The sequence below is a fragment of the Taudactylus pleione genome, unplaced genomic scaffold (genome assembly GCF_031769625.1).
Source record: "Taudactylus pleione unplaced genomic scaffold, aTauple2 ptg000483l, whole genome shotgun sequence".
Taxonomy (NCBI): Eukaryota; Metazoa; Chordata; class Amphibia; order Anura; family Myobatrachidae; genus Taudactylus; species Taudactylus pleione.
The window spans coordinates 1,206,025-1,220,971 of NW_028284885.1; the positions used below are offsets into that span (position 1 = coordinate 1,206,025).

The window sequence follows — 14,947 nt, forward strand, 5'->3', positions numbered from 1 at the left end:
AAATGATTGGCTTAAAAAAAAACATATTTTACAAATACTAATTTCTATTGGACAAAGCAATATTCATGTGACCAAAACTCAAAATTAATAATAGCAACTCGGATTGGCTCAAGCCCTTTATGTGCGAATGCAAACTAAAATATGCATAATTACACAAACTAACATTCATAATGTTATTATAAACATGCATTTAACAACAACACAACATTCGTTAACAAAAAAACAGGTTTAAAATAATTTATTTAAACAAACGCACTAGCAGAAAGACATCAGCATGAACGGAATGACATTTGAACAATAAAGTTTTAAAACCAATTGAAAGGTAGTTAAAAAAACACAAAACACTTTCGAACACTAATTACATAATTGTCAACAAGCTAGTAACAAGCAGATCGATAGTGTTGGAAAACATGACATGTGTGCATCAAGCGGCCGCAACCATCAGAAGAAAATTAACATACAGCAACAGACAATGATCAACTCGTTAGCTAGAGGAGGTGCTTTGTTCATGTATGGGCGTCACTTTGGTAGCGATCCCCTGGCCGTGCGATTGTTTTTTTATCACATTCTCGATCGCTATGCGTACGACCAACTCTGAATAAGGTCCTAAGTCCTGTAATGGAAGGCCAAAATAGAAAAACCTGGGATCCACATTCTGCAGTATCCACACATTCCCAAGAAGGTATGGATTTGCTGTTGGTTACGTGGCAGTGTCATGGTCTGTATGGCCTGGATCCTGTCAGTGGTCAGATGTTGTAACCCCTGGGTTAGGCAATGTCCCAAGTATTTAACCCAGGACTGGCATGGCTGTAGTTTGTCCTTAGCAACCTTGTGTTCTGTTTGCAAGAGATGAAGCAATAAAAGTTTAGTATCATTTAGACATGACATAAACGAATCAGAACACAACAATAAATCATCCACATATTGTATTAGAACAGATCCATTGGCAGGTTGAAAAGATTGTAAACAGTTGTGCAAGGCCTTGGAGAAGATACTGGGGCTGTCTATGAAGCCCTGGGGCAATCGTGTCCATGTATATTGTACCCCCTTGTATGTAAATGCAAATAGATACTGACAGTCAGGATGTAGAGCAGTGTTGGCTAACCTTGACACTCCAGCTGTTATGGAACTACATAACCCAGCATGCACTGCTACAGTTTTGCTATTAGGGCATGCTAAAACTGTGGCAGGGCATGCTGGGATATATAGTTCCACAACAGCTGGAGTGTCAAGGTTAGCCAACACTGATGTAGAGGGACAGAGAAGAACGCAGAACAGAGGTCAATGACAGTAAAATGGGTTGCATTTGGTGGGATCTGCATAAGAATGACAGCTAGATTCGGCACTACGGGGAATTGGTTTTCTACTTATTAACCCATATAAGGTCCTGTACCAGCCTATAACCCCTCCCACCACTTTTTCACAGGAAAGATGGGACTGTTAGCTACACTCGCTGTATGGACTAAAATTCCCTGTTGTAATAAATGCTCAATTATGGGATAAACCCCTATCTCTACCTCTAATGGGTACTGGGGAATTTTTGGAGCTTGCCTACCACTTTTTAAATTTACCATTACGGGAGCTACATTTGCCATCAATCCAGTGTCCTGTCCATCTTTGGTCCAGAGGGACCCCGGTATCTGAGATAACATTTGTTCTACTTGAGATAGATTTTTATCTGAAACAGTAGAGTGAAACATTAACCTTTGGGGAGTGTCCAGTATATCCCTCACCTTGTGCGCAACTCTCTCTGGGATATCTAGAAATATACCATCAGGGGTACAATAAATGACACATCCCATTTTACATAACAAATCCCTTCCCAGTAAGTTAGTAGGGGCCGCTGCTGCCAGGAGAAAGGCGTGCCTGGTATGCAATGGGCCAATAGTAACCTCTGCAGATTTGGTTAAAGGATAATGTTGCACTTTACCCGTTACACCCATTGCTGGTACTGTTTTGCTGGTCATCTGTAAATTAGATGGAGATTTTATCACTGATGTGGTCGCCCCTGTGTCTACAAGAAAATAATGTTTAGTACCAGCTATGTCACTTAACATTACAGGTTCTTCTTAACATCCCCAGTTAACCTGACTGGCTGTAGACTACAGGTATGACCTGCCCCCTAGCGTTGACTCTCACTCTCCAATACAGCATTTAAGGCCACAATTGTAGTAGGTGACTGTGGAAAATTCCCTGCATTCTGTATATATCCCTTATGTGAATATCTAGGTACTCCCTGGTTAGGGGGGTCCTACCCTCTTCACCTTACAGTTCCTAATTACATGTCCCACTTGGTTGCAGTTAAAACACCTTCGTGAGTGGGGTGGGGGAAAAGGTTGTTGTGAGGGTTGGGCGGTAGAGAAAGATTGTGAGTGTGGGTATGAATTTTGAGGGTAATATGGTGGCTGCGGGTAGTATGGGTTTTGTGGCTGTGTGTGATAAGTGGGGTAGGGCTGTGTTTGTGGCTGTGCAGGATTGGTGAGGGCATGTAGCTGTGCAGGTGCATATGTGTCTGGTGGCTGTGATGGTACATTCATTCCTTCTAGAGCTTGAATGCCAACAGCCATTAGGTTTGGATTTCTCTTTTCTTGAGGATGTATTTATCATGCTCAGTAGCGGACTCCCTGAGTGTGTCTATAGTAACTCCCCTCCAGCCAGGCAGAGAGGTCTGGACTCGGGTCTTTAGATTGTCTTTAAGACCAACCATAAGTACCGTGATGACCATTTCTCTGTGATGAGTGCTATCTTTAATATCTTCTATCCCAGTGTACTGGGTGATAGCCTGCAGAGCTCGGGTATAGTAATCTTCTGCAGATTCACTCTCTTTTTGTTTTATGGTGAAAATTTTACTCCAGTTAACTACTACCGGGAAATATACACCCAACTGAGTTATTATGCGGGTAATGTTACTTTGGTTATCCTCGTCTGTTAAGGGATAATCTCCCTCCAATACGCAATCTTTTTCATTGTGCGGAAGACACGCCCTTAACACCACTCGCTAATCTTTATTGGTTGGCTCGTGAGCATTACCCAAGTTTTTCACAAATCTTTGGCATTTTGCTAATTCCTTCTTAGGGTCAGGGAAGTCTGTCATTATGGAATTTAGCTCAGCTCTTGTCCAAGGACAATGCATCACTATATTCCTTGTGGGCACCACACCATTCGCATCCGAATTCCCATTGGGAACAGTTATTGTCCGGATGGAATGGATGCCTGCCATAATGCTACCTCTGGCCGAATTACCTAGTTGAGGGTTCAGCCTACTGCTACTACGTATGGTATTAGTAATCTCCGCTACTGTTAAAGTGGGGGTTAATACTTCCTGAACGGGTGGGGCTACCTCCATGTCTGGTACTAGTGAGGCAGCTACCTGTGCTTGCTGTGGTGGTACATTTAACATTTGTGCAACATGGGAGAGAGTGGACATCACAACAGGTTCATCATCTACATCATCAGCATGTTCCTTATAATTACTCAAGAGAGGGTACAGGTTACATGTTACATTTTTATGATTTTTTATATCGACTGTACCTTCACCCCCATCCGCATAGGGCGGTGGTGGTGCATGTGAACTACTGACATTACCTTCTGCAACGCTACCTTGCTGTGCGTGCGCGCTACTTCGCGGCGTGCACGCAACGCTGTTTAGCGCTGCATGCGCACTCCCCTGCGTCGTGTGTGCGATGCTGGTTTGCATCGTGTCCACACCCCTAAATCACGTTTCCCACTCGTGCTGCCACAACTTTAAACAATCGTTATACTTTATCCTTTTCTTTTGAGAGTTTACCATACAGATGCTATCTCGGACATTGTTCAATACCTCCTTATCAAAGCTCCCAACCTTGGGAAAACATTTCACACTCATTCTCGTAATTTTAACCCATACATCACAGTAAAGTAGTTGCATACGCACCATACTTTGTATTCATTATATGCCGTGCTGAACCGATCGGCGCTTCCAAGAGCAGCACATCATCTAACATCTCTACCGTGTTTTTGGCTCCCATCTTGGAGGAAAAAAAAACACTAAACTTTTCAGTAGAGATTTAAATCAGTGAAAGAATGTCAAGGCTACTTTCACTTACCGGTGGACGATTTAACTGGCCGCGCCCACACACCTATGGAAGAATAACCAGGTTGCTTCCATGCACCCAAGCCCTTTCTGAGTACTTTGCACTGCTAGAATTTAAGCATTCCAATAATACTTACCTTTTTCAGTGATTTCGTCCACCACTACTCAGTTCACAATCACGATATGCCACAACTGTGCGGTTCAATCATAATGCCCAATAACCCTAACTGATCACTGGATGCCGCGATCACACTGAGAGCCGATACCTAACACAAAACAACAACTACACCTGCTGTGTGTATAGACTCCGGTATCTACTACCGAACCACTAGGCTGACACCAGGCGCCTAGCCCCTAAGGGTCCTACGATACCCCTAGCTAGGGAACATGTTACCCCTACCAACACACGTTCACTGTTACACACCTTTTTCTGCGCAGAATAAAAGTTTTCCCAGATATGGCAGCAACGACTAAGATATTTAAAACAATGCTATTACACTATCAATATCACAATGCAATCTCAACAGCTTTGTTTAAACATGTGGCAGCAATACAGGAAATACGTATACGCTATTGTGCGACTTCCCCTTATAACATAAACTTTTATCAACGAAGGAAAACAAACTTTTACCTTCCTTGTCCCTGGATTCTAATCAGCGCTCCTTGAACTCACACAATAACGGATAGTGGTCTCTCAGCAACAAAGTGGTAGCAGGTATTCGAAGGCACAATGCGTTCTTTCCTGCGTATGGCGCCTCCACCCTTTGCTGAGATATCGATAACCGTGTGTTACCGTATGAATGGTAGCGTGATTTCACTACGAGACCCCAACTATGAATTCCTACCTATCTATACACCCTAAATGTCGTTATTTTGCGTTATAAGTTGCACAAGAAATAATTGCTTTCCAGACTTTGATTGTGGTTCCAAAGCAAAAAAAGATATTATTCACCAAAAAGCAGATAGTTACACGCTGTGATCTAAATACAATTAGCGCAAACAGATTATACAATCACTAGGTACAGCCGAATACATACGCATGCGCTCTGAATCCAGATTCCCGGCATCAACTATGAAACCTCCGTCAACAGCAAAGAAAAGATGACTGACTAGCAGATTCCGGGTGCTTGCTTATAAACCCTTGCAGAGATAGGCAATACAATAGAACAAGTTGGCATAATCCCATTGGATCTTCTTCCTGGTTCACCTGTTACGATGCAGTTCATAGGTCAGTTTGTATTGTAATAGTTCAGCCTCCAACAGCTTCTTTGTGTCCATTTTCCCACCAAAGAACAAGTCTAAACTGGCTAATTACATTACATGAACAGAGTACATTTCAATGCCTACCTCTCAATGATCCATAATTCCCAGACGCATGTTGCGATTTCCTTGCCGATGGAACCAGAAATCTGCAAATAAACAGTGGTTCAGAATGGCACCAAACACGGTCTGTTTATCATGTACTAAACCTGAGATCATAAATACAGTCGCTTTATTACAAAATTAATAATGAATATAACCTTGGATATTAACCTTAAGGCTGGTGAACCTTTCTATGTAAGTGTGCAATCTGTAAGTATAAGGATATTAAGAAAAGACGCTAGTTAGCGTTCTGCGACTACGTATTTGTGGAGTACACCGTGGTACGTGTTTTGCAGGGTTGTCCATATTATATGTTTTAGTAAATGTATGTATTTATATAATGAGGACTTTTAACATTGTTCTATTGCGTGGGAATCGCATGACGCTAAATAATAGCATCGGCGTATGTACTGATATTGTGGGATTCGCTAAAATGGCGTCGTGCGGCCATTCGCAAAATGGCGTCTTGTTGCCATTCGCAAAATGGCATTGTGCAGATTTTAATTTTAACTTATTCTGTCTCAGCCAATTGTCCGGCTTCGTCAATCCGGAGCATGAAAGCAGGAGAGGGGCACCATTCTGCACAGAATCGTCACTCCCAGACACATAGTTACTGTATGTGACCCACCACACAGAAAAAACAACACCTTTAACTGTGAGGTAAATTTCCACCCTGACAGTACTGGCATCGTGAGGGCTGAGAGGAGGAAAGGTATAGGGATAGCAAAATGGCTGACAGAAAAGAAATACAGTCACAGAGCGCTAACATGTCACAAATGCATTTGGTATGATTTACCGCCGGCCGCGGTTCAAATCTCGGCAGCGGCAGCCCGACAGAGGAGGAAATCCCGATTGTCCTAAAGGTAAGTATAAACTAACCTAATTCTACCCCCTAACCCTCCTTTAGGGTGCCTATCCCTAACCTCCCCCCCTGTGCCTAACCCTAATCCCCCTCTAAGTGCCTAAACTTAACCCCCCTTTCCCCGCCGCCTAAACCCAAGTCCCCCAGGGGGGTGCCTAACATTAACCCCCCTTTTCCCTAGCCTGACCCTAATCTCCCAGAGGGGTGCCTAACCCTAAGTCCCCCCCGGGAGCCCTAAACTTAACCATCCACACACACACCCCCCCGCGCGTCTGTCCGCGCCCGGCATCCCTTCGATCGGGGCCCCGGCGTCGGTAAAATGACAGGCGTCAAGATTTAGGCACCAGTCATTTAACCCTCGCTGGGATTAAGCAGTCGGGAAGCCGGCGGTCGGCATTGCGTCCACTGGCTCCCCGAACGTATACCGTCACAAACAATGCAGAAAGACCACCTGCACTAATGGCACTACAATCAACTACACAAACCTAAAGTCTGGTAGGAATAGTGCTACATACGCTGACCTTACTGAAGGAGAGGTATGCAGGGGGACCGAGGCTCCGCACTGCTCAATGAGACCAGTGTTGTGCTCATAAAATTGCCACCAGAGAGCTCAGTGGAGGCGGGCCTGGAGGAGCAGCCCGCCAGACCACGGTGGAAAGGTGCTGTGTGCAGCTGGGGAGGAGCTGGCTGTGCTATACAGGGAAGGCACCCTCCCCTGGCATGCTTTTAACCCCTGGGATGCTGGAGTGTATTCCGCAATGCTGCAGTCCTGTATCCCTGCTGGTCTAGTGGTAGCGCAGGCTCCGTGTCTGGCTCCATGCACTGCCATCCCCTGGGAGCCCCCAGCCCTGGGGACAATAGGGGACTGTGCACCAGCGGGCGCCTACCACAGACACCTGCTGCTTACCTTGTTGCTCCCCGTGCTGTCCAGCCACAGTCCCAGGCCCCCGAGCGGAAACCCCCAGAAGCCCGCCGAGATCTTCGGATCGGTACCAGTGTCTCAGCGCTGGCAGCGTGTCGCAGCAGCACGAATGTCCATTGGACTGTCCACTCTGAAGATCCTCTGGGGTTTCAACAGCCCCTCTTGCAGTGACCCGTCTCTGGCTGGGCACCTACGAAACTGCCTCCTTCTTAATTGAACTTCCGAAGTACTCGAGGAAGAAGGGAGAATGGAGGGAGAGGTATGCAAACTGGAAGGTCCACCGGACCAATAGAGCGTCCACCAGAAGAGCCTCCTAGTCAGTTGTTGTTGACCCGAACACCGTGAGGAGACCATGAGGCTTATCTCTGGAAGGCCCCACTCGTTCACTAGGAATTATAACACCTCCTGCTGAAGAGACCATTCCCCTGGATGCATGTCCTGATGGCTGAGGAAGTCTGCTTCCCAGTTGAGGACTCCTGGTATGAACACTGCAGAGACAGCTGGGAGATTGCCTTCCGAAAAAGCCAGAACGTGGGACACCTGTGTTAGGGCTGCCTGACTTCTGGTTTCTCCTTGGCGGATTATGTAAGCCACTGTGGTGGCGTAGTCTGACTGGATTTGCACAGATTTTCTGTGAAGAACCAGTCTAGCTTGCTGAAGAGCTGTGAATACTGCTGGAAGTACCAATATGTTGATTGGAAGAGCAGATTCTGTTGTCGGTCACCTTCCCTAAAGAAGTGTGGACCTGTCACAACCCCCCAACCTCGGAAACTGGCATTCTGAGGGCCCAGTCTGAGATCCAAAAGGGGCATCCCTTGTTGAGGTGGGATGTCTGTAGCCACCAGGCCAGAGACAGCCGTACCTCTGGAGAAAGCACCATTGCCAGTGTCTTTATCCGATGGAGCAACCCATTTCATCAGAAGATCAACTTCTGCAGAGGTCTGCTCATTGCCGAGTAAATGAACACTCGGCGACTCTGAAGACAAATATAAATCTTTGCCTGTAACGCAGAGATCTTTTCCTCTGTCACAAAGATCCTTCATTGTGTGAGGAACCACTTTCAGGTTATCAGCCAGCCGTGATTCTGCAACACAGATATTGTCCATTGCAGATGGACCTGAAGTAACCCCTAGACCTTGCTAAGAGCAGAAGGTCATCCAGATAGGGTAACAGACAGATTCCCTGCATCTGCAGGTGGGATGCCATAACTGCCGTGACCCTGGTAAACACCCGAGGTGCTGGAGAGGCCAAAGGGCAGTACCTGAAATTGGAAATGTGGATTGATCACTGCGAATCTGAGGAACCATTGGTGGGCTAAAGCAACTGGGACATGCAGGGAGGCATTCTGAATGTCCAAGGACACCATAAAATCCCTAGGTTCCATAGCCAATATGATGGAATGCAGGGTCTCCATCCTGAACTAAGGGACCCTCAAAAGCTTGTTGAGGGACTTGAGGTTGTGAATAGGCCGGTAGGACCCATTGGGCATCAGAACGAGAAAGGGGTTGTGTAAAACCCTGTTCTTCCTGGAGGCAAGGAAGCACGCACCCCCACTTGGAGCATAAAGTGCCCTACTTTCTGGAATTCCAGGGCCTTGTCTTGACTTACTGAAGGCCTGTGGGAGAAATATCGTCTGGGAAGCCTTCTGCAGAAGGAGAGGGTGTACCCATGAGAGACCACCTCTACTACCCAAGTTACTGTAGCAGTCTGATACCAGCACTGGGCAAACTGAAGAAGTTGGCCTCCCACCCTGGGGTCCCCAAGGGGAGGCCCGTCCTATCAGGCTTAGGGCTTACCAGCAGATGTGACATATGGCCATCTGGTACACCAAGCCTGTTTCTTTGGCTTGGTAGACTACCTGGCCCCTGACGGTCTAGGAAAGGACTGTTCTTTGGACTTACCCTGGGCCCAATAGAGCCAATAAGGAGAAAGTCCCAGACCCTGAACAAACCTGGGCCGATGGTAGACATGAAGATTTAGCTGCTGCCAAAGTGCTCACAATCTTGTCCAGATAAGGGCCAAAGAGGACCTTACCATTAAAGGGTAAGCATTCCAACCCTTTCTTGGAGTCTGCATCAGCTCTCCATGAGCGCCACCGCAGGAAGCGTGCCACCACTGCTGCCGAGGAAATTCTAGAAGTGAGGAGACCTATAACCAAGGTTGCCTCATTAACATATATGGATCCAAGACATCTGCCCCCATTACATTCTCTGGCTACCCAGCTTAGCTGGCCTGGAAGCCCCCCCCTCTAAGGGAGTATATGGACTTCCAACAAAGCACCACTTTGCGACACGTAGCATTCGAGAGAACATAGGTAAGGTTGCAGTACTCAGTAGGCATGGAATGAACTACAGGAAATGGATAATCTGTAGTTAACCTTCCTGTGATATAATTGACGAAGGGAATTCCACAGAATACCCTTGACACATACAAGTTTCGCACCCGCGAAACCTTGCATTTGCAAAAAGGTCTCGCTTTGGCGAAAAAGTATCGCTTCTGGTGAAAAAGTTCCGCTTCTGGCGAAAAAGTATTGCGCAGGCGAATCTCAGACCACCTACCTAGCGTGGCATACACGCGAAACTACATCGCCAAAGCGAAGAGTAGGTGAAAAGCTGATTCTGCCTAACGCGTGCCCCATGTTGGCTTAAGGGAAATTCCTGCAACATGGACTGGAGGTAGCCGTCAGTCTCTGTACAAAGGTAGAGAGAGAGACACTACTGTGAACACTGTGTAAACCACCAGGGAGGGAGAATAAGCTGTATCTTCTCACAGACCTGCCTCGTAACAGGTAGAGTGGAACAGCAGGGTGTACGTCATACCTGCAGGCTCAACCGCATGGTAATCGCACACAGCATGCACTGGGTATAATGCAACCACATAGCATATATATATATATATATATATATATACACACATTATAGTAGAAAGTAAAATACCAGTCCTGTCTGATGCTTGTCAAGCCGCAGAAACTTACTGCATACATATGGCAGAGTGAAATACCAATATCCACAAATACATATACTATATAAATGTGAGAAACCCTCAGTGTTCACATCACCCTCCACAAACAGTACTGAGCATGTGGTACGTTTTAGCTGAGGAGAATAATCACGTTCACTCTTAAACATGATGAGTGTGAACGGTATGTATGTGACGTGTCGAAACCAAATAATTGGATATGATCGCTTGTAATTTTTATCTGACGATTCTGTGTCAGCGCAATTGCGATATGCATAAATATGTTGGTATTGCTATAGGGTTTGATCAGAGCCTGGAAAAAACAGTCTTTGTGTCTGTGGGTGTTTGCATAAGTATTGAGAGACTCCGCATACTGATACAGTATGCCTGTAACAAATAATTGAAATGTACACAGAAACTAGGACGCTCAAAGTAAGCAATATAAATGTAAAATTAAGGGTTATTGTCAAGAACCTGCAAGCCAAATGCAATTATGTGCCTCTTTGTTCAGTACTAGTCTGGTACAAATGAACTGGCATTTAGACTGTGAATAGGTAGAGGAAAACCTTTGAATTCGTTAATTAGAATGTGGCACCTTTAAGCAGCTCTGGCTCTCTCTTCCCCCCTGTTTAGAAATAAGAAGTGGACTCCCATTTACGCCTTGCACTGTAGTTTTAAAATGTCAGAAATGGATAAAATATATTAATTCATCACAAAATACACAGAATTACATAAACGCACAAACATAGACACATATTTACATATAATCATAAATATACACACATTGATAATTGTATATATACTTATTTAAGTACCCATGGATGCATGTGAGCTGAGGTATATACACATTGTTGAGCATTCACTTAGTTTTAAAATACAGACACACATTAGCAACCACAATCATATACACATATTTACACTTATAAAAGGTTCCTGCACAATATGGTTTATGTTAGAGATATAAGTTATAATATGAAATGCATGTATTTGATATCTAAGGTATAGAACAATGTAAACACATCATGTTTAGTATCAAACTGATACTGTTTCTTTGCAAGCTTCCGGTTCTGACAACGAGGAAGATGCATCGTGTGTTCCCGAAATATGGATCATAGAGAGATTATGGTTTTATTTGGAAATGTTGTAATCAATAAAGTGGCTAGTTTAGATTAGTTATGCAGCGGGAAAACTACACAAAGGAGCAACTACAAGACCAAGCCATGCCCCTAATGACACCATATGAACTGTCCAATGAGAAGATCAAGCTGGAATAGGAGCCAATGAAACAGTGTTTGTCTGTCCCCATTGTGTTGATACATCTTGTAAGAGAATATATGTTTGCGCAATAGGCTAGGCCAGTAGTCGTCACCTGTTTGATGACCACAGACGTCTGGATTGATCGGCTGGGACCTGGTACCGGGGCACAAGCGTATGTATTTGGCTGTAACCTTGTATTATAATTGTATTTACGCTCAGTGTCTAGATCAAATCATGTATTATTTCTTTTTGTTTAATAATATAACTATTTGTGCTTTGGAAACACAATTGGGCTGGTCTGCAATTATTATTGTGTGCAACGCTAAACAGCGACTTTAGGAGTATAGAGATTATTAGAATCCATAGACGCACCACACAGAAAAACACTTTTCATTTTATCTGTGAGGCAATAAGCACCCTGCAGCACCGCACCGCAAGGGACAGAAAGACAGGGATAGTAAAATGGTTGACAGTGAGAAGTGAAAGTACAGTCAGACAGCGCTAGCATATAGTCACATACAATGCAGAAATAAATTACCTGCACTACAGGTACTATGATCAACTACACAGACACAGAGCCTGGTAGGAAACAGTGCTGCATACGCTGACCTCATCGGAGGAGAGGTATGTGGGGGACCCGGACCGCGCTGTCCCTGTATCAGAATCCAGCAGCGTTCGCCACTTGTATAAAATGGCCGCCGAGGAGCTGATAGGAGACAGGCCCGGAGGAGGAACGCTGCCACAGCCCGCCAGACCGCTGTGGAAAGGCACTGTGAAGCGGGGGAGGAGCCGCCTGTGAGACAGGGAAAGCACACACCCCTGGCATGCTATTAACCCCTGGGATGCTGGAGCTTTTTCCATACTGCTGCAGCCCGCTGTCCCTGGTGGTCTAGTGGAAGCGGAGGATCAGTACCTGGCTCCACGCACAGCCTGTCCCCAGGGAACCCCCTGCCTAGGGACAAATAAGACTGTGAATCGGCGGTAACCCACCGCGGATTCCCACCGCTTACCTGAATCCCCGTGAATCCGGCCACAGTCTGGAATACCGGGGGTCCCCGCTAGCTGAGACCCTGGTACCCGCCAGCATCTCCGGATCAGTACCGGCGTTCTGGCCCGGCGGGGTGGAGGAGCAGCAGCATGGACCTCTAATTAGCTTGTCCATGCTGCCTGCTCATATTTATCGCAGCAACGCTGCTGGAAGAAACTTCTGGTCTGTTCCAACAGCCGCACTCTGAAGAGGTGATCCGACTCCGTGCCGGGCACCTACGAAACTGATTTGCCTTGGCTCGGGGGCGGGGTATAGGAGAGGGACCCCAGTGCATACTGGGAGGCTGAAAACTTTAACTCTGTGGTGCCCGATGTCTGCCACCATCGCCTATACCCCAAGGTATCCTGTGGATACCCTACGGACCCTGAAGTAGAAAGACAGGATTTCTATACTGGTTAATAAACTGTATTTTCAACTAGAGAACTACATCAGTGCTGTTGCTTGCAATGTCCTGACTGGAACACGCATTCATTAACCTCCCCACAGAGCAACAACAACTGCCCAGCACAGGTGACGTCACATTGAGGGCGAGCTCAAGCGTCCAGGCAATTGGCCTGCGCCATTTCCGTACAGCTTACGGCATTTGCGCAGTCCATCGTTTCCCTGCTTGCGCCTGCGCACTGTCTATTGTGAAGCCGCTGGCGTCTACACCCCCGATACATAACTCAACACCGGAAGTGGTATTACCCCAGGATACAGCAGCAGCTGCAGTCCAAGTCTTCTGTCATGGAGGGCATTACATAGCACCAGGACTATGTCTGCACGGATTGCAATATTATATGTCATTCGGCAAAGGAGGTGAACGATCACGTCATGGGGAGAAGTCACAGGCAGACGCTGGCAAAGGTTCGCCCTGCAATAGTCCCACACATAAATAGCTTACAGCACTTCCTGGACACCTATGTCAAGGATGAGATCATTCTTGGCCTGGAGCACATAGTGGAACTGCAGGTGGGAGACTTCAATTACACATACGTATGCCACCTCTGCTCCGTGATAAATGACAGAAAATACATGGTCGCCCATTTATGTATGATGTCACATTTGAAGACTTATTTGGTCGCACACCACCCTGAAATGTTAGCTGCCAAGGATGAGATAAGAAAGTATGGTAGGGACACAGTAATGCACTGCTCTGCGCAAGAGATTTACCATAAGCACGGGAGGAAAAAAATTCAAGAGCTGAAAATTGCCACCGATGGCCCGACGCCGGCTAAAGTGGCCAAATATGCCTCAAACGCAAATGACCTCCCCAGCAAGAGAAACGAAGGAGCGATGAAGGTGATTCAGCATCGTGAAGGAATGAGAGATAGATGGAAATATCTGAATCCTCCGCCATTTAAGCACAATGAGGAATTTTTGGATTACATGAGACACTTTGAGATACAAAACGACGAGGACGCCATGTTTGCTAAGATCATCACTCAGAACTGTAATAAAGCGCTGGCGAAGTTTCAGGAAGAGCAAGCAAAGGCAGCGACGCAGGGATCCCCCGCCAGCAGTCACCCGGTTCCAGCGCGTGCACACTGAGCCGCTGCAGAGCGCGTCAGTCATAGTCCAGAGACTGTCGTTGAATCAGTTCCTTCTGCGGCGCAATGTGCTGACAGTTCTAGACCGGGATCGGAAACGGCCAAACAAAGTGACGCCACAGAGTTCTTCTTCAGCAGCATCAAAAATATGGAGGTTTATAGTGTTTTTGAGGGAATTGCTGCTACAAATCCTGCGTTTAAAGAGATTCATATACCAAATCTGATCAGATACTTACAGGAAACCGGGAGACTTAAAAATCCATGATCCTTTAAAATTGTATAACTAAAAATGTTTTCATTATTATTTCAGAATGAGTTCTTTCAAATTTGGGTTTATTAATGACATTTTTTTTTTTCTAAACATTTTTCAGCTGGGAGATCCAAGGTGCTGCATGTTTAGCTTGTGATTTTTGGACAATATAAATTTATGGTTATTGCCAATGGTAGCGATAACATTTGCGCTCAGATTTTCATACTACTATTTGTAGTTGTTAAAATAAACTTTAATGCAACGTGTCTGCTTTTGTAGTTCCCCTACTTGGCCAGTTACATTTGGACTTATGCTGGGTACACATTTAACGTTGCGTAACCAGCACGATCTCGCAAGCGACCAGACCAGCGGGGGTCCAAGCATCGCCAGGTTCCCTTGCTGACAATGTAGCCTGTCGGACCTGCATGCAGGCCCAACAGGCGATGTCTCTGACAATGTGCCGGAGCGTGCATCGCCAGTGACATTGAGTGTACACACTAGACGATGTTGCCGAAATGTCATCTGATCCGGACACATCGGACGACATATCGTCTAGTGTGTACCAGCCATTAGAGTCTCATACTAGTAGTAAAATGCTAAATCTGTTCCTTTTCCATAGTAATGGCCTCAGATTTCCCAATGTTTGGCTGCAAAATACTTATTTGGAAATGCTAAAGATTTTACACC

The 14,947-nt window shown here is 45.8% G+C and overlaps 1 protein-coding gene across 1 annotated transcript in view; it reads left to right on the forward strand.

The window, feature by feature from the left end:
* The window catches only part of LOC148502788 (uncharacterized), a 29,070-nt gene extending 15,059 nt beyond the window's left edge, over nt 1-14,011 (forward strand). Inside the window, exon 2 of the mRNA XM_088449337.1 lies at nt 13,277-14,011. Coding sequence (XP_088305463.1) covers nt 13,277-14,011 — 735 coding nt within the window. The remainder of the gene's footprint in view (nt 1-13,276) is intronic.
* The last annotated feature ends 936 nt before the right edge of the window (nt 14,012-14,947 follow it).